We start from the raw sequence: 19,212 nt of genomic DNA, 5'->3' as shown, positions 1-19,212 counted from the left end.
GAGCCCTGAGGCTCTTCCATGCCTGCCCAGGTTTATCCTTAAGGACTGCCTCAACCATGAGGCTTGTAGGCTCCAGAATCTCTTCTCTCTAAGGTCTGACTCATCTCCCCGTGGTTCATAGGATTCACCCTTGTTGCTCTTCAGAATAGGAGGCAACAAGGCTGCCTGAGGCTCATGTTGCCCACTCAGACAGAAAGAAGTCTGGGGAGGAAGCAGGCAGCATCCTCATGGGTTCATTTCTGTCCTGGGGAGAAGAAGAGGGGCTGGGTGGTGAGCTGCTCAACCCTAAGCGGGGCTGAGGCCGACAGCTGCTGCTCTCTGGCATGTGGGAACCCAGGATACACCTGCATACTAATTGAAATATGTTGCAAACGAATATGAAATATGTGATTTCCTGCCAATCTACTTGCTCTCCAACTTGAGCAGTTTCTCCTTGCACCATTTTCTTCATCTTGTGTTACACGGGAAAGTTGGCTTTTTGCTCTTTATGGCTCTGTGATTACCTACAGTTCTTTGGTGGTGTTTCCATATTCTTTGTATCAGAGCGGTTCTCAGAGAATTACCTGGTAGAAATAGGCAGAGCAGAGGCTTGGAGTCATGATGTAGTGCTCTTTCAGGGTGCTGGCATTGGGGGTGCAAATTGGTACAACATTTCTGGTGGGTATTTTGACCTCCTTGATTCTATGATTCCACTTTGGCGGATCTATCTCATGGAATTAAATAGACATTCACATAAAGGTTTATATACAGGGTTGTTCAGTGTGATTCAGGATGTTGAATGATTACAAGGTTAAATAAGTGGAAACATTCCCTTCCTCTAGATGGCTTCGGCTTGAACTCTTGCAGTGTTGGGAGCCTCCCTACCAACTTTCAGAGGTAGCTTCCCTGTGTGGACAGCTCTTATGTGTTATTTGAGCTATCTTCTTAGGTTGAGTCAAAAGGCTTTTTCTTGGTAACTTCAACATGGTCCAGGCAGAATAGGTTCTATCTGGTTCTGCCGTGGAATACCATTGGGACGTACTGGCTTACTACTCCCTGTGCTAACACAATTTTGAGCATCTTGTCTTTACCTGGGGGTCGGTTGAGTACCCAACTGTGTATCGCCCAAAGTGGCCAGTGATAAACAGCTATGTATGAGTGAGTGGGAACACAGGGCAAGTGTGTGTGGAGGTGGGGACTGTCTGAGACCTTCTCAGACAGGGCTGCCACTTGAGCTCACCCTTGGGAAGGGGTGGGGCATACTGGCAGAAGACAAGTGTTGGAGAAAACACAGGTTCTGGGGAGCTAGCCGGAGTTTTTTACTACCAATCCAGAAACGTAGAGAAGGAGCTTTTCTGGGGCTCTGTCTTCTCTCCTCCAACACTGACTGTGAAGAAAGCTTCCAGAGCAGTGAATAAGTAACGATGCAGATCTGGCTGTACCAGCCTTCTGTAGCACTTTGCTGAATGACCCACTGTTAATGTCTTATGGGGAATGGTATTCAGCCTAAGCTCCTAAAATGCCCTATCTCAATCAGGATCCAGCCTGTCTCTATTTTTGTCCTGGCATCCTGTCCCCGAAGCCACTTCGGCTTCATTTTACTGACTTGCTCCTTCCTAAGGCAGATCACACCCGGCCCTCACAGAACAGGAGGCTTTGCTGCTGGTGACCAGAAAACAATTATGGATGTTTTCTCTCCTATGGTCACATCCCATGATAATTAATTGCCCCCAAGGAAAGTCAGCAAGTGTTTTCCAAGATTAGAGCAGTGAAGCCGATGGTGGAATTGCAAGTGCTTGCCCAGGCCTGTGTATGCACACCTGAGCCTACAAACAATTAGCTGGAATCTGTGCTTCCCCAGCTGCTCTGGCTCCTCCTGTGAAGAAGCAGGATTAGGAATGCTCAGGAAGGAGATGCCATATGAAGTTCTCAGCCCTGGGTTTGCTTGATGAGTATTTGCTTTTTTCCAATTAGTGTGTCCATTGCTAAAGATTTCCTCTAAGGTCTCAGGGCTAGAGGTGGACCTCTCTTTACTTGGCCAATGAACAAAGAAAAGCGGCAAAACAAGAAATCAAACCAAAATGCCGAAGGTCAGTGGGCAAAAGGAACAATTTCTTTTCTGACCCTTGTTAGTAAGAAATGGATTTTTAAAACAGAGTACATCACTAACTGTTATCCTAAGGGAATAAAGAAAGCTCAACTGTTCGTTTACATTTCCCTAATAGCTTGCAATTAGAGTGCTGCTTGGCACTTTTCCTTAACAAAGCAGAATTTTAGTCAGAGCAGAGAGTGGCTCTGTGTGTGTGTAAACTGCTTTTGCATGCAGGCCTCAGGGACCTTGCTTGTTCAACAACTGAACTTTGAGGTAAAACCCCACTGGTGTCTGCCTTATAGAAACCCTTAGTGTTACTGGCTGTGCTCTGTCACTCTCTGAATGGAAAGTGCAGACTGCAGTCTCATACCAGTTAGTGGACACATAGTCACACCATCCTGTTAGTCTTCATGATCTGGTCAGGAAGCATGGAGGATATTGTGAGTTTAATGCAAGAAGTAGGTTTGACTGGTATCCTTGGACATCATATATATAAAACCACATATATTATTATACATTATATAATAACGTATATTACACATAATAACATAATTATATATAATAATTATATATATTTGAAACCAAATATTTTCAAAATATGATAATAGGGATAATAAGGATATTATTAATAGGGATAATAAAGGTATTAGTATCCCTATTTTGTATATACTCACGCGCACACACACACACACACACACACACACACAGAGGATGTCCAGGGATGCTAGTATCCCTATTTTATAAATTAAAAAAAATTAAATATATCTTTATATAAAACCAAATACGCAATATATAATTATATATATTATATATAATTAATATGTCATATGTAATATAGAATATATATGTACATATATAATATATATTTATAAAACATATTCTATATTTCTAGATATAATATATACATTTGGTTTCACTTCTAAGGAAACATTGATTCAAGTAATGTCCAAAATGTGTGACCCACCAGAGATGTGGATTGTGATCTGGCAGGTTCATTTTCTTCTTACTGTTTTCCCATCGGCCACATAATTTGCTCCTGGCATATTAAAATATAACCTGGCTTGTGGGATTCCTGGAATTAATAGCAAATGTCTTGCCACATAAATATTTTGTTGGAAAAGTTAGCAGTCTGTGGATCTTTAAACATCTCAAAATAAGAATAAGAACAAAAATAGTTACCTTTTCTGAATACATTTAGCTGTTCAGAGAAATTAAATATGATCATTATGTTTAATCATCATTCCATTTAATGTATGTTATGGGAAGTACATTTAATGCAATGCTAGCAGTATCTTTGAATTTGTTGCTTAATTTCTGGCACATTATAGGTAATTAATGTGTTTGTTGAAAAAGTAAAGACTCTCTAGGATCCTAACACATTTGGAATGTTAATATCCTCAGCTTTGATAGCTTTGCTTAAACAGGCCCTCAAAATATTAAGCTGGAAGTTTAATTCAGATAGGATTGATCTCACCTCTTCATCTCCACTGAACTTTTGAGGACTGGTCAGGAGGCTTTTATCTAAGTGAGCTCCTGTCTTCAGCCTCCTTCTTGCACTTAGGAGATCTTTCTTTGATTCTGACAACTTTGGCTTCTTTAAGTATTACTGTCGAAATGTGAGACTGGCAGGTGTGAGTTCAGCAGCATATATTTCCTCAGAAATTCTGAAAATGCATTTCTTTTTTAGATTTTGAACCAATTAGACCGGCGATACATGGTTGTAAGAGAATTGGGCAATAGAAAGGCATGTAGAGTAACAAAGCAGCAGTTCTGTTTCATATCCTCAATTCTTCTTTGAGGGTGTGGTACACATTTGGTGTGTGCCTCTTTACTCATTATCAGTTTATTTACACCTACACATAAAATGCTTTTGGAAATTCTCATTTGAGGCTGTTAAATCCTCCCATCTACAAAGAATAGATTCTCCTCAGCTGCCTTGGCCATTACGCAGCCCAGGTAAGAGGTACATCACGGAGTCCCAAGTTGAAATAAACCACGTTCTAGAGTTCGACATTTGGGTACATCAGAGAGATGTTTATGCTTTGGGCATTGCATGCATACCAGACACATATCCTTCTGCTGGCCCTGATTCTGCTCTAAGACTTTTAAAATATGCACTTTTCCTAGGAGTTTTGAAGGTGCTTGAGAAACCTGGCATGGGGCTGGCTCGGAAAGCAATCCCTGGGATGATGGCTCTCTACTTCTGAGGCCTGCTTTTCTCTCCTGGTATGAGCAAGTCTTGATCTGGTTGCATCGTGACCCTTACCCTCATTACCTGGGCCAAGCAAGACAGGGTGAAGCATATAAATGTGCTGGCATTCCTGTGGTTGACATCCCAGCTTGAATCAATGGATGCCCTCCACTCTGATGCTGGGGGCTCATCTTGTGAGTATGGGTCCTCCCCATCACCCCAGGTCTGTTTTCCCATGAAGTCTCCCCAGCTCACCCCTTCTCTAACATACTCTTGTGTTCTTCCTTGACTTTTCTCCCTCTTGGGAATGTTGAGAGGAGATGAATAGTTCACATAAAGGGCTTAAAACAATGCCTGGAACGTTATAGGAGCTGGACACATGTTATGTGAGCAGTAGCAGCAGTGGCATAATGCCTCAATAAATGTTTAGCTGCTGTGATTGTTATTATTATATATTCGTCCTTTTAAATTTCAAGCTTGTGTAAACAGCATGTCTTTTGCACCATGGAGTGCCCAGTAGCACTTGGGATGCCCTCAGGCACATAGGAGTCACTCTCTTCAGTTCCGTTTGCCTTGTTAGAAAAACTGGACTCTTTGGATATGATCTCCTGTCTGGGATCTTCTTCATTTGGAACAGGAAGGTGACGTGTGAGATCTCCTACACCAGGATGGAGAATATCTCTCATGGGAGTCTGTCTCTTTCATCAGAGCTGCTTTTGTAAATGACACAGGCTATTATGCTCTTCCTGTATAATTTTATGACTTAGTATAATGACTCAAATAACCCTAACAACAGAGGAATTATAGCATCATTTTACATGACAGATTATTTCAATGGTTAACATGGTTTTCATTTCAATTAACATTCATTATTTTGTCTCTGGTTCAAAATAGCCACTAAGTCAACTATCTGAGTATCTTCCATCCCTGCTTTAGAAGCAATTAGTTTTGATTTGGCAAACAAATTCAATATTATTTTTGAATGAGCAGTTTGATAGTAACATGAAAGTAAAATGCACGTAATCCTTCTGTGCCAGGACACAAACACCCATTACTGGAGAGGGATTGTTCTCTGGTGGGTTCTTCATCCCTTTGAGCTGACAGTTCTCTGTCTTAGAAATGTAATGAGAGAGAACAAAGACAGGACAGAAAAGAAGGTCCAGTACCTAGGACTGGTTGTGTAAGCCTCATTTTTTCCATCTGTATAATGGGGATATGAATAGCATTTACCTCAGAGTAGTTGCTGTGTGTGAGGAATCAGGGGGATGCATTCAGGGCGTTTAGACCTGCATGTAATAGCCACACGAAACAAGTGGAGTGCTGCTGCTGGTCTTCATTATCTGGAATTGCTTTACTCCTTCACCAGCTGTTCATATGCAGAGCAAAAACAGTTCTATCTAAAGTTATACAAACGTGGTAGATGGCACAGTGTACTGAGTAAAATGAATAGCCCTCCTTCAGTGACCGAAAGAAAAAGTCAGCAATTCTACACATATTTTTAGTGGCTACTTTCCCCATTATTAAAATATTTTTGACACAGATTGTTGAATTTCATCCAGCAGGATTATGTCAGGAAATTTACACCTGTATGTGTATTTATTACTAAAAAAACCAAAAAATTACTCTGTCTTGCCACCTGCTTGCTGTGGGCCCTGGCTGGGGCCCCACTCTGTCATCATGGTCAAGTGAAATGCTGGGTCACACTGATGTCATCAAGGACTCCCTTGGTGTCACCTGCGGGGTGGCAGCAGGGCGTGGGGTGGCAAGGGCGGGGATATCTTAGTGGGGAGCAGCAGGTCCAGTTTAAAGCAAGAGTAGGAAACACCGACATATGGAATTGAAGGTTAAGGTTGACATTTCCAGGAACCAGGAGAAGAGCACCTTGAAGAGGGTTATGACCTGAGCAGTCCCTCTTGCTTGTGGCTGTTGCCGTGTTAAAAGAGTGTGCTTGTAGTTTTGTCAGCCACTCATGGAGAGTTGTTCTTAGAATGAATACTAATAGATTTGTTTCAATAGTATATTTTATAAAAATCCTCTGAGTTGTGTCACAAAGAATTGTTTTATAGCAAAGTAAATCTTTAATTTGACAATATCAACCTGTGATTCTGGGCAGTACTGTTAACTTGTTAGAAGATCCAAATGATCTGTTAACTGAGTACTATTCAATAATGTTGGCTGACAGGTCCTAGTATCTGAATTTTCACTCTAGACTACATTTCTTTATAAATACTATTAAACTTAATATTTCTTGCTTATTTAAAAAATACATAATAAAATATTGTGAGAAATATAGAAAAACACTATTTCAGCATTCTGAATTATTATTCCTGACTGCTGAAGACTGGTATCTGCTGACAGTTTGGAACCACATCATCAGAGGTCCTCATACAGCTTTGGAAACTGTCAGACTTCTAGAGTGTGGGAATCCTTCGGCCCGCTGGTGCACAGGGGAGCTCCCTCCACCCACTGCTCACTTGTTTCCAGAGTTTTGTGGGGTTTTTACTAAATGATTTTTTTTTTCTGAGTCTGAATTAGGATTTCTGGAAACAAGAGCCTGTTGAATTCTTGTTGCTTAAAATAACACGCCATTTTTGTCTTCACCATAGTGCAAATAATTTCCAGAAATATAAGAAAGCTCTAAAGGTCCAAATTAATATGTTCACTTATTCACTGAGTAGGACCATGTGCCAAGTGTCACCTATATTTCTAAGTACCAGGAGCACAAACATGATTAAGGTCCAGTCACCTCCCTTAAGGAGCACATAGTATATTGAGGAAGATAGACACAAAAAGAACTTTCACATTGTAGTGAATGCCAGAGTTGGGTCTGAACAGGGTATAATGTTGAAATAAACAATGTCATGGTTAACTACTTGGGATGAAGTTTACAGGTCAGCAAGACTTCACAGAAAGCAATGGATTTGAAGTTTGAACCAGGAATAGACATTGCTATGCAGGCAGAAAATAATCGTCCAGTCCTATAGACTTAAATTTGCATGATATGTGGAAGAGACACTTAAGTGGTAGATATGGCTGGCTGGAGATAGAACTTAATAGGACTGCATGGAGGGAAAAGGAAAACTGGTGGGAGCAGGAGGAGGGAGGTGTCCAGGATGGGCTTCCCAGGCTTTTAACCTGGGTGTACTCCATGTCCTGTTAGAATAATAATAGCCTCTTAACCTTTAGTCAATTAAATCAAGGTGCTTGCTTGGAAATCAGTCAGAGAGCCCAACCAGAACTGGTCACAAGGCTATGGTGGAGTGGGAGTGCAGCCTGACTGCTTGTGGAGGAGCCTCGCAGGCTTCCTGGGGAACTGATATTATAGCCAGACCTTGGAGAAAGGTGGATGGAGGGGAGAAATGTGAGTGGGAATGAAGGTGTATCAGGTCAAGAAAAACCCACACGATGGCACATGGCAAACAACTGAGAGTGGCTGGAGCAAAAATTGGTGTTGGTTGTGGTCAGTGTGCGTGAGGGTGTCAGGGACGGGAGCAGGCAGACAGGGAGCCTGTGAAGGAAGGCCGGGACAGTTTAGTACCCAAGCTTGGAGTAGAGACTATGCCCTAGGAGGTAAAGAGAAGATAGAGGGCTTTTCTGTTTTGTTTTCTTTTGTTTGAGACAGAGTTTCGCTCTTGTTGTCCAGGTTGGAGTGCAATGGCGTGATCTCGGCTTACTGCAACCTCCACCTCCCAGGTTCAAGCTGTTCTCCTGCCTCAGCCTCCTGAGTAGCTGGGATTACAGGCACCTGCCACCACGCCCAGCTAATGTTTTGTATTTTTAGTAGACGTGGGGTTTCACTATGTTGGCCAGGCTAGTGTCGAACTCCTGACCTCAGGTGATCCCTGGCTTCCCAAACTGCTGGGATTACAGGCGTGAGCCACCATGCCCAGCTGAAGATAGAGGTTTTAAGCATGATAATCACATGATTAGACTTTTACCTAAGAATCATTCCTCTGCTTCAAAAACATAAAGCTTGAAATTGGAGTATACTTTTTTAAATAGATTGAGAATACACAGTTAAACAAAAAGGAATAAGAAATGCCAGTGACCTGTTGATTATCTGTCTTCTTGCCATCGTGGAGGGCTGGAGGGTTAGGATTTTGTGTGTGGTGCCATCAGCCTGCAGGAGATGTGGCTGCCCCTTGGCACCAGCTGGTCTGGGGTTGATTTAGGGCTCACTGGCCAATGAGAAGGCTGACAGGACCTGCCTCTCAAGACTAAATTGTTGTGTCACCCCAGTTGACGAATATCGGTGACATTGGGCATAGAAATCCCATCAAGACACCTTCATTGGATTTCACTCTTCATTGACTCCAGAAGGAAATACCTCGAGTTAAAAATCTGTTTCTTGCCTTGACTGCGTTAGTTACTTTTTATGATTTGCACTGAATTGTGGGATTAAAATATACAATAGTCAGGGAAGTTCTGCCTCCTTGGGCTCACATATATTTGTATATAACTTTACATAATTTGCCTCTGGAAAGAGACTTCAGAATCATGTGCCATCTCCACTAGAGTCCTACCTTGTTGAGGTAAGCAACAGCTGAGTTTGCCCCCACCTAACAGGTATTCTTGTTTCATTAGAATTGAGAGCATTTAGGTCAAGCATGGTGGTTCACGCCTGTAATCCCAGCACTTTGGGAGGCTGAATTGGGCAGATCACAAGGTCAAGAGATGGGGACCATCCTGGTCAGCATGGTGAAACCTCGTCTCTACTAAAAATACAAAAATTAGCTGGGTGTAGTGGTGCGTGCCTGTAGGCCCAGCTACCCAGGAGGCTGAGGCAGGAGAATTGCTTGAACCCGGGAGGCAGAGGCTGCAGTGAGCCAAGATCATGCCACTGCACTCCACCCTGGTGACAGAGCAAGCCTCCGTCTCAAAAAAAAAAAAAAAGAATTGAGAGCATTCAGAATGGCTTGGCATTTGTACCCAAAGCCCCCAAGGTGTCCTAGGAGAAGTGGTTTTACCTGGGCATGATTCATAACCACCTGATAACCAAGTATGTCCAGCTTGCTCCTCCGCAGATATAGAGCCAGGAGCAATGTTTCAAAGGAGTATTATTTTCAAAACTAAAGCCTAGTAATGAAAGTGCAGATGCTAAAATGGTATGAAAATAGTCCCAGATTGATGCGGTGGTTTCCTGAACAACTTCCATTCAGCAAATATAGAAGATGTAACTTTGCCATATTTCTTGGTGACACTGGGAAAGTCACTTCCTCTCTGTGTCTGGTTCCTCAGTTAGAAAATAAAGTTGTTGAAGTCGAGTAGTTTTAAGGCGTTTTCTGGTTCTGACATTCTGTGACTTTGTGATTAACTGCTGAATTACCACCATAGTGGTCATCACATCCCTAAGCGACCCCTGCTGTCGCCCCACAGGGATTGTTTAGCATCTAGGATGCACCAGGCTCTCTGATAGGCACCAATCAGCCTCACCTCTTTGCTTTCCCTTAATGAACTTACTTTAATGGTGAAGTTCAGGTCCAGTGATAGAGATGATTAGTCATTAACTGGTGATTGATAGCTGGTTCCATCTCTTCTTCAAAGCTATTGGTTCAATGTTTACATCTACCCCCCTGCCTTTGGCTAAGCTCCCTTAGGCTTTTTTCCTCTTGGGCATCATCGTATACGGTTATGTCTGCTCCAGCGAAGCTGCCCACTCTTTGGACTTTATAGCCCCTTTCTGGGAACTCATAACAAGAATTGCTTCAGCTGTAGACATGCGCTCTGGGGACTGACCCAGGATCAGGGCTGCCAGATGCTAGAACTTGTCCCTGCATTTGCCGATTCATTATCAGTGTCAGACAATCTGCTGTGTGAATGTTGATAAATGTGTGGTGTTCTGCTGAAGGAATCATGTACCCTAAGATTAACCCCATGCTGACAGCCCACTCATTCACCACAAGGAGTCCTGCCCACCATCCCTCTACCAGTAGTCTAGAACAAATCCTGAAAGAGTGTTTGGTGAAGGATAATAGCAGACCTCATGTCCATGTGAAATATAAATGCAAATAATAGACTTTAAACAATTCCAGAGGGCAAAGCCAAGGTGAGCAGCAGCTGTGAAAGCAGTGAGGTGTTGGAGAGAAGACCCTAAATGACACAAGTATGGATGCCCTCACACAATTGTCAAGCTGGTAAAATAGGTTGGGCTGAGATGGGCTAAAGAAGAGAGACACATCCTTGGACACTCCCTACAGCTGCATGCATGCCATCCCAAGTCTAGCTATTCATCAGCTCCACGACTTTAGGCAAGACTCTGGCTCTCATTGAGTTTCAGTTTCCCCGACTGGTAAGACAAGCAAGTTGAACAAGCAAGGTGATTTCAAGGGACACTCATAGGACTTTCTTCTCTGGTTGTTTAGTCACAGGCTCAGCCCTGTGGCCCATCCAGTCTAGGATCCTTGAGGACCCTAAATGCTATGCTGTGGGCACCTGCTGATCCTCTCTGATGTCACCCTCAAAGGTTGTTCCCTGAACAACCTTTTTCCTCCTACCACCTCCCCCAAATTGCTAGAGTAGGTTTGAGGTAGAATAAGAGCCAAATTAATGGTGCTCTTTGCTTTATGCATCTTTCTTTTTTGCTCACTTTCCTTCATTTGGAAGAGGGTAGGTTACCCTAGACACCAAACTTGAATTCCTGCGGATTGGTGATTCATTCCATACCTGGTAGAAAATATTTCCTTCTTCTGCTTCCATGAATTATTTTGAAATGTAAATGCCATTCCAATTCTGGGTACTGAGAATTAGTCACATTTCTATAGTAATGGTAATTTCATCCTCCATACCCCCACCTGTAGGGGCAAGTAATAATTGTAATAATGGCTACCATTTTTACTGCTTCCTATTTTGCAGGCAGTCTGCTGAATACTTTCAATACATCAGCTCATTTAATCTTCATAATATCCACTTGAACTCAATTCTATTTTCCTCCATTTTACTAATGAGAAAACTGAGATTTGTTCCATTAAGTACCTTGCCAAGGTCGCACTGTGAGTGAATGACAGAGCTGAGATTTGAACTTGTACTTTCTGACTCCAGAGCCCAAGCACTAACCATCAGCAGGAAGTCCAGTGCCAAACATTTCAAAGGCACAGTAATTGCCTGATTGATGGGCCATCTAGAGACGTGTATCCTTCAACCAGAACTCAGCCCCAGGGCCCTGGGAATTGCTCCAAGCCGTTTGCTGGGAGAGCAGCTTCAGCTAAGAGAGGAAGGGTGGCTGTAACTGCAGGCCTTTATTTCAGTGGTTTATGATACGGTGATGGGGTTCCTTCCGTGGACATAAGCCATCCTAATAGCACCATTTATCATTATGACAAAGGTTAGAATGGGGGGAAACTCGAGCTGGAATGAAAGAGTAGAATTCTGATTATTTTAACAGTTGAAAGTGACATCACCTCAGAGCCTCTATCAAATGGCAAATTGGAAGCTGGACTGAAATTGCCTTAAAATATATCCAGAGATAGTTTTCTACAACTGTGATAAAGTCTTTCAGATGTGTTCAGACATGTGCTTTTGTCTAAAACACTTACTGAGTTACTTGTGTGTCATCTACACAAAAGGCTGCCTGTGAGCTCCAGGAGAGTCTCAGACTTTGGGGTGCTGTCCTCTGTGCACCTGTAATATGCCACATACAGTATTTGGGCTGATTAAGCCATATTCCCTCACTATTTTTTTTTTCCATGTGTTGTAAAAATCTTTCCATGTCAGTAGTCATGTTTTCAATGGCTACATCCTTAGTCCATCTGGTTTGTTGAACCTATGCTTCTGGGACAACATCCCCTGCCTCCTCCTATCAGTGTTTTGGAGCAAATGGGAGTGCTAGCTAACTCCTGCAGGATCCTTCAGCCTGGCTGGATAGTCTTTTATTTATTTGGCCTTTTATTCTGGGAACCTAGAGGAAAGACCCACAGGGTCTGGAGCTTCAACTAATTTATCCCCTTCTTTCTCCCTTTAGGCAAAAGAAGGGGAGCGTGGCCCATAAACACTGGGTTGGACCTTCGAATCTGGTCAAATGCAAGCCCTGTCCCGTGGCACAGTCAGCTATGGTCTGCGGCTCAGACGGCCACTCCTACACATCCAAGGTTGGTTTTCTTGTCTTTTGTCATCAAAAATACTTCATGTCGGCTTGTTCTAACATGTCTCTGTGCCAGAACTGGGGCTTGGGAAGCTTGGTGGGCTCCAGGCCTTGACCTTGAGAAGCTACTGTATGAACAGACTCAGAGATGTTCTCTGGCAACGCAGGCAAGCAAAATAAAAATGTTCTATCCCGTGTAACTGGGCTGGTTGAGGGGTAAGAAGAAGGGATGGTCTGAGAGTGGCATGTGATCCTGAAATTAATCCAGACAAGCTTCCTGGAGAAGGTGAGATAGCCATTTGTTCAAAAGATTCAAGTCACATAGCTCGGCTGATGGGGAACAAACCAGTAAGGGAGGCTCAGGATGCTGCCTTGTGCCAGTGCGGCAAAAGGAAGGGATTTGATGTCAGTGCACACTTAATCCACACTTATTGCACATCTAGAATGCAGCTGGCCCTGCACAGGCCCCAAATAAGGCATTGTTCTTTTCTGGAGGGGGTACCTCAGCGACTTACAGACTAACAGGGGTAGGGACAAGTGTATAACAGGTCATTTTAACTCAAACCAACAAAAAGAAAATTGTTTCGTAGAAAAAGGGGGATGGGATAAAATATGTCTATTTATGTTTATTGGAGGGATGAAGAAAGGCTTTGTTTTTATTGGAAGGATGAGGAAAAGCCTCTTCTAGAGGAGCATTTCACCTAAGCTCTAATAATAAGATTTACAGGCAGGGAGGCAGGGGTTATAGAAGTAGAGAAAGGAGGTGATAATTTGTTCTTGGAATGCTTCTTGGGTGAGGGGTGGCCATTTGTGTTTGAGACTGTGTAGATTTCACCGGGATGATGAACTAAAGGCAAACCATTGAATTGATGCGAGTTTGCTTCTTTATTTTCATATCCAACAGCCACCCCCTGAGGGTCTAACACTGTGCTAGGCACAAAAGAGCCAGCGTATGGGTAAGGGTTTTCTGTAAGACACAGGAGTGGGGTAGCGCTCCGGCCCTCCCCATCTCCTCCAGCCAGAGCTGCACCATTTTCATCTGTCTTCCTGTTTTTCTGTGTAAGGTTAGCTTGCAGAGTAGAGTTCGTGACTAAAGAGAGTTGCTATGGGGACATTGTGGTCACTCCTGGCCACACCGCCACATGGTTCTTGGGCCTTTCTGCGGGACCTCCTCCTTGTTATGCTCCCACTGCACAGACAGTCGGCGACTTCTGTTCTCTATGATCCCCTCAGCACCTTGACTCTCACACCGTGGAGATGTCACAGACCCACAATGACCCTCACTGCTTGCTGTCCTCAGAGACTTACCAGGGTTATTTGGAGGCTGTGACCACTTTTCCAGACTGATTTTGTGATGCATGGGTTGTATATTCTTATGTTTTTGTCCACTAACAGTTTTATGCTCCCAGCTGTTCACAGTTTTCTAACAAAGGAGAAGAAAAATGTGTTTCTCACAAACAGGAAGGCACTTATGTCTGGCTTGTACTCAGACACATGGAATCTGCTTTAGGATTCAGTAGCATATTCATTGCTTGACTGGTTCCTTGGTTCATTCAACAGGCATCATTTGAGCCATTTCTAGTGCCAGGCCCTGTGCTAGGTGGTGAGGAAATTTATAATATAGTGAGAATAGAAGAATTGACTCTTCTTCATGGCCAGACTCAGGAATCCTTAACTCTCTAACTCCAGGCCTGTCCTGTGAGTTAGAAATTCTTTGTCCAAGATTGTAGCCGGTATGTCTTTCTCAATAGCCATAGCCCATTTCACCTCAACCAAACCCACACTTCCCTGTCCCCTTACTCTTTTTAGCCCCTAATAGATTAAACATTTGTGACAGTTTGTAACAGGACTTGATTTTGACACCCTAGCCATGTCTGGAATGGTAGATTTAAAGGGGACACTGATGAGATATTTCTATCCCCCATTCCCAAAGGCAGATCAGGCCATCATTGTCTTTCACTTCGATCCTAGGTGTGTGAATAATCACCTGGAGAAGCTGTTAAAATGCAGATTGTGAGATAGCAGGGGCTGACATTCTGCACTTCTAGCAGTTTCCCAGGTGATGGCCAAGCTTCCGGTCCACAGACCACACTTTTAGTAGCGAGGGCATCAGTGTTTATAGAAAGCTTCTAATAGATCTCCCTGCCTCCAGTCTGCCCCTTTGGCTACCCCAAAGTCCACTTCCACATATCAGAAGAGGGGGAAATTCTGTAATAAAAGTCTGTGTCTTCTCTGCTAAAAATGCTTGGCTAGCTCTCCCTTGCCACTAGAACTGAGCTCAGCCTCAGGCTCTATCATTACTAACAGGACCCTCCAGAGCCTGCCCACTCCTGCTCCAGGTCACTTACCATAGAAAGAATCTTTCATTCATTTGTTCAGCAACTTTACTTAACACAGTACTGAACACAAATGCAGTTGTTCTATGCACCATGCAAAACATGGGGTGGGAGCAGTGGTGAATAAGACAGATACCATTCCTGCTCATCTGGAGGTTACCACCTGGCAGGGGGCACAGAAATAAATAGGCAACTGAGCAAATCAATATGTAATTTCAAATTTTAGTAATTGCTACGAAGCATAGTTCTGAGAGAGAGGGTTGGAGAGAGGCCTGCTTTATAGGACATGGTGATCCAGGAAGGTGTCTCTGAGGGGGTGTCCTTTAAACTGAGAGTGGAGGAGTGGAATGTTCCAGATAGAGAAAATTGCACGGACTAGTGCAGTAAGGCAGTGTGATGTGTTTGAAGAACTGTGAGGATGCCCCTGTGGAGAGACATGAGATGAGGAAGAGAGGGAGGATGTCTAAACCATCTAAGCAGGGACACTTAGCCTGAAAGGTGAGAAGATGATCTGGCAATGCCAGGCTTGAGGGACACTCAATATTGCAGTTGCCTTAAGAATATGAGATCCCAGAGGCAGAGAGCATTTATAGTGCCTGCTCAGAAATGGCGTGCAGTGCATAGTGGCTGCTCAGAAAATATCATTACAGAGAGAGGAGCCGGCAAAGATTCTAGCTGAGAAAGAATGGGGAGATTCCAGTCTGCATGACCAACTTCGGATTTGAGTCAGTGGGGTGGAGAAAGCTTTGCAACTGGAAAAAAAACAAGTCATCCCCATCCTGGGCCAAGCTGCTCAGCTGAACACCCAACCTGGGGCTCTGGCAGACTTTGCTGCTCCTTGCAGTGTTTTTGTCTTTGTGAAGATCCTGTTTGTGCTGTTCAGATTATTCCTTCCAGCTCTGGAACAGACTGTCTGATCCTCAGCCTGAGACTGGACATGAGCCATGAGATGTCAGTGAGTACTAAGAACTGTTTGGGCAAGTGGCATATTGTACATCAAACCCCAGCAAAAACCTGCTCACTCACCTCTTTCTCTCATTTGCAGAAGGAGCTTAAAATGCCAGCTCCCTGTGAACCTTGAGGTGCAAAGAGCAGTGGTAACCTGTCAGACATTGTTGAAATGCTGTCTGCCCAGGGAATATCTGTGGAAATGTTCGCTGGTCAAAGCTTCTTGGTAGTCTAGACAGGAAAGTTGACTTTTTGGATACATTAAGGTTGCCTTACTATTAACTGGTAAATAGCCGGTTTGAGAGTCAGGATTAGGATTGGGAAGACCCCTTACCAGTGACTCGTAATTCATTATAAGAGGAGTGGCATGTGCATACTGATGGGCCTGGCCCTCAGAACTTCCCAAGCAGCATCCTGATGTTCCTTTAGTGTCTTTGAATTCCTGCACCAATCTGACCAAGTTCTCAGTTTCCCAGACCTGCTGAACCCTTTCCCTGAGGCAGAAGAAGATGTCTAAAGCCCTCTTACCAAAGGTCGTGGTATTCTTCTCCCATATTCCGTATAGGATATACTGAAGCCCCAAAAGACAAGAGCAGTGGTAATTTTACACCATGGTCTCCTGCCTGGGTATCTGTGGCCTACTCACTTCTATTTGAAGTTAAAGGAAAAAGAGTGGTGGGAGGGGCACCGCTGCAGTGGAATGGCATGGGTGTTGATTCTCGATGCTAGGGTGCTAGTTTTCTGTCTTACGCGCACATCTAGAAGTTTGTGCTCTCTCTTTCTTAACATAGTGGGCCAAATATTACTTAATTGGAAACTGTGCTTTGATTGCTCAAGACTTCTGAAGCAGAGGACAATTCTAGACCCCTGTGGCATTCAATGAGGCTTCCTTCCAAGGGGCCTATTTCAGTCTGGTTGGATTTACTAATGGAGTGTTTTAGTCATTGCTCCTAAATACATGGCCGCTTATTTATGGAGGTTCAAAAAGATGATTTAGTCTCACAGACAAAGCTGTTGGAGACCACCAGTAGATGCTCAATTAATAAGACTGAATTAGTTACCTGTAAAGGAGCAAATGACTTCCCATCCCATGGAGTTAGAGCCTTTTTTGGAAAATTGGTGTCAGGATACAAAGGACAGATGAGACCATGATGCCTGTGTAGCTGGAGGTGATTCAGTGTCATTAAGTCAAACTCATAAAAATTAGTTTTGGCAAAAATTTATTACTGCCCCCATCCCATCATCACCAGGGAAACCCATACTCCATAATAAATAATCACAGTTCTCTAGGTGAATTGTTTACCCCTTCAAGATGGGTTCCGTAGTTGTGGGAGCATCACCGGGGCAGGTGGAGGAAGAAGCCTGAACATCCTCTCTCCTTGATGCTGGTGTCTGTCCTCAGGTTGCGTCAGACAAGCTTTCCTTCTGCTTCTGGGCCCCCAATAGTCAGAGGCTTCTAGAAGTGGGGGATGCATTGAGGAGTCTTTGTCTACAGCAGGCCTCTTCTAATGCCCCGATAGCAGGGACACCACTGAGAGCTGTGTGACTCCCCCAGGATCAAAGATAAAATGCACAGGAAGGCATAGAGCCTTGAGATGAAGGGATATAAGATGTTACATGGCAATAAATGTTTATTCAGACACTATAAAGCATAATCCATAAAAGATAAGGAACAGAAGGGCACTACAGGGAATTGACAAATGGAAGGCCAAACAGTGCAGCTGGTTTGAGAGTGTGATATAGACTCTGACCCTTCACTTGGCTTCCAGGCAGTATGGATCACCCTAATAACTTCTTAACTGCTCTTGATATTACATTTTTATGGCAAGGAAGACTGAAGTCAATTTCTGACTTTAATGAATTCAGAAATTGAATATGTATTGAGTTCTTTCTTCCTCTGTGCCGTACATTGTGTTAAATATTAGGGATGTGGCAAAAGACAAAATAGACAAAGCCCCAGTGTTCATGGAACTTACAGGAAGGTAGACAAATTGAAAAGCAGTCTCCTTTCATGAGACTGTGTGTTCGGATAAGCGACATTTGGGAAGCTGCGGGAACACAGAGCAGGGCCACCTCAACCAGTCTGGAGGTGTAAGCAGTCGTATTTGGGGGAACCGATGGTTCAGGTGAGATCTGAGAGCCAGCTCTGTTCTCTGGCATCAGCTTGGCTGTTGGTAATCAGCGACCAAGCAGGCAAACACCCATCTGCTCTCACTCTCCTCCCCGTGACATTCTCTTCCTTAATTGCTGTTAAACAATTAGCAAATGGCTCATTTATGTCTAGACACAGAAGAGAGATGCAAAGTTAAGAACTGCTGTGGAGGAAAATGTTTCTCTTCCCTTCTGCCTGTGCACGTGTGAGGGAGGGGGAGAAAGCGCTTGCTTTACAGGGTTGGCATTTCTTTCAGCATATTGTCGCTGCAGATTATATTATTTTTTTCAGAGGCATCTTAATAGTTTCCAACAATTGCTACCTTGTAAAGGTCATGTTTGAAGTTCTTGGCAAGTAGAATCTGTATTGGCCGACATTTCCTAAGAACAGGCTATTCTCTCAGGGTTAGAGCAAATCAGGGGTGTGGATGTGGAAGACTTCTCAAGCTGGCTTTAAGCTCAGCATGACTTCTCAATCTCCTACAGGCTTTTATGACCCTGTGACCATGTCAGGCATAGGAGGTTTTTATGTGTGACTACTTTGCTTTTAAGCAGAGTTGAGACTGTTGGTGTTTTCAGGAGTATTTTTTGGATCACTCTGCTCTCTCCAGACCTATGGGTTGAAAATTGGCTTTACTTGCAAATGGCTTATTGGTGAGGGCCTTGCTTCTGACTAAGCAGAAAATAAAATTATTGGAAACTGAAGGCAGAAGATTGCACTTGCACATTTTGTGCATCGGCAGGCTGGAACACAATAATAGCAATGGCACCGAGGATGAGAGCAGCAGCAGCAGCAGCAGCAATTAGGCAAGCCACTGGATGTTCCCATCTGTGCAGCACTGAGGGGAGGTCAGACGCTGAAATCCTCACTTCATCCATGTGTGCTCTTGGGTGGTGGGGGGAAAAAGAGTCTTGTGCAGATAGACCACAGTGGATACCAACAGTCCGATAAGGCAGTGGTCTGCAACCTTTTTGGCACAGGGACTGGTTTTGTGGAAGACAGTTTTTCCATGGACCATGGCAGGGGATAGTTTGGGGATGATTCAAACACATTACATTTATTGTGCACTTTATTTCTATTATTATTACATTGTAATACACAATATTGCATAATTATTTTTGTTGTAATGAAATAATGATGCAACTTACCATAACGTATTATCAATGGGAGCCCTGAACTTGTTTTCCTGCAACTAGATGGTCCCATCTGGGGGTGATGGGAGACAGTGACAGATCATCAGACATTAGACTCTTATAAAGAGCATGCAACCTAGATCCCCCATATGTGCAGTTCACAGTAGGGTTTGCACTCCTGTGAGAATCTAATGTCACCGCTGATGTGACAGGAGGTGGAGCTCAGGCAGTAATGCTGGCTTGCCCACTGCTTATTTCTTGCTGTGCAGCTGGTTCTTAACAGGCCGCAGACCAGTAGAAATTC

General features: G+C 43.6%; 1 protein-coding gene across 1 annotated transcript in view; it reads left to right on the top strand.

Annotated features, from left to right (window-relative positions):
- Window positions 1–19,212, top strand: part of SPOCK1 (SPARC (osteonectin), cwcv and kazal like domains proteoglycan 1) — a 527,247-nt gene that overhangs the window by 383,354 nt on the left and 124,681 nt on the right. Inside the window, exon 4 of the mRNA XM_021664934.2 lies at window positions 12,220–12,346. Coding sequence (XP_021520609.2) covers window positions 12,220–12,346 — 127 coding nt within the window. The remainder of the gene's footprint in view (window positions 1–12,219; window positions 12,347–19,212) is intronic.

This window comes from Aotus nancymaae, unplaced genomic scaffold (assembly GCF_030222135.1).
Source record: "Aotus nancymaae isolate 86718 unplaced genomic scaffold, 86718_ANA_hifiasm-v0.15.2.pri h1tg000064l_1, whole genome shotgun sequence".
Classification (NCBI taxonomy): domain Eukaryota; kingdom Metazoa; phylum Chordata; class Mammalia; order Primates; family Aotidae; genus Aotus; species Aotus nancymaae.
Note: the sequence above shows the minus strand (reverse complement) of the source record. Positions and strands in the feature narration are given on the sequence as shown.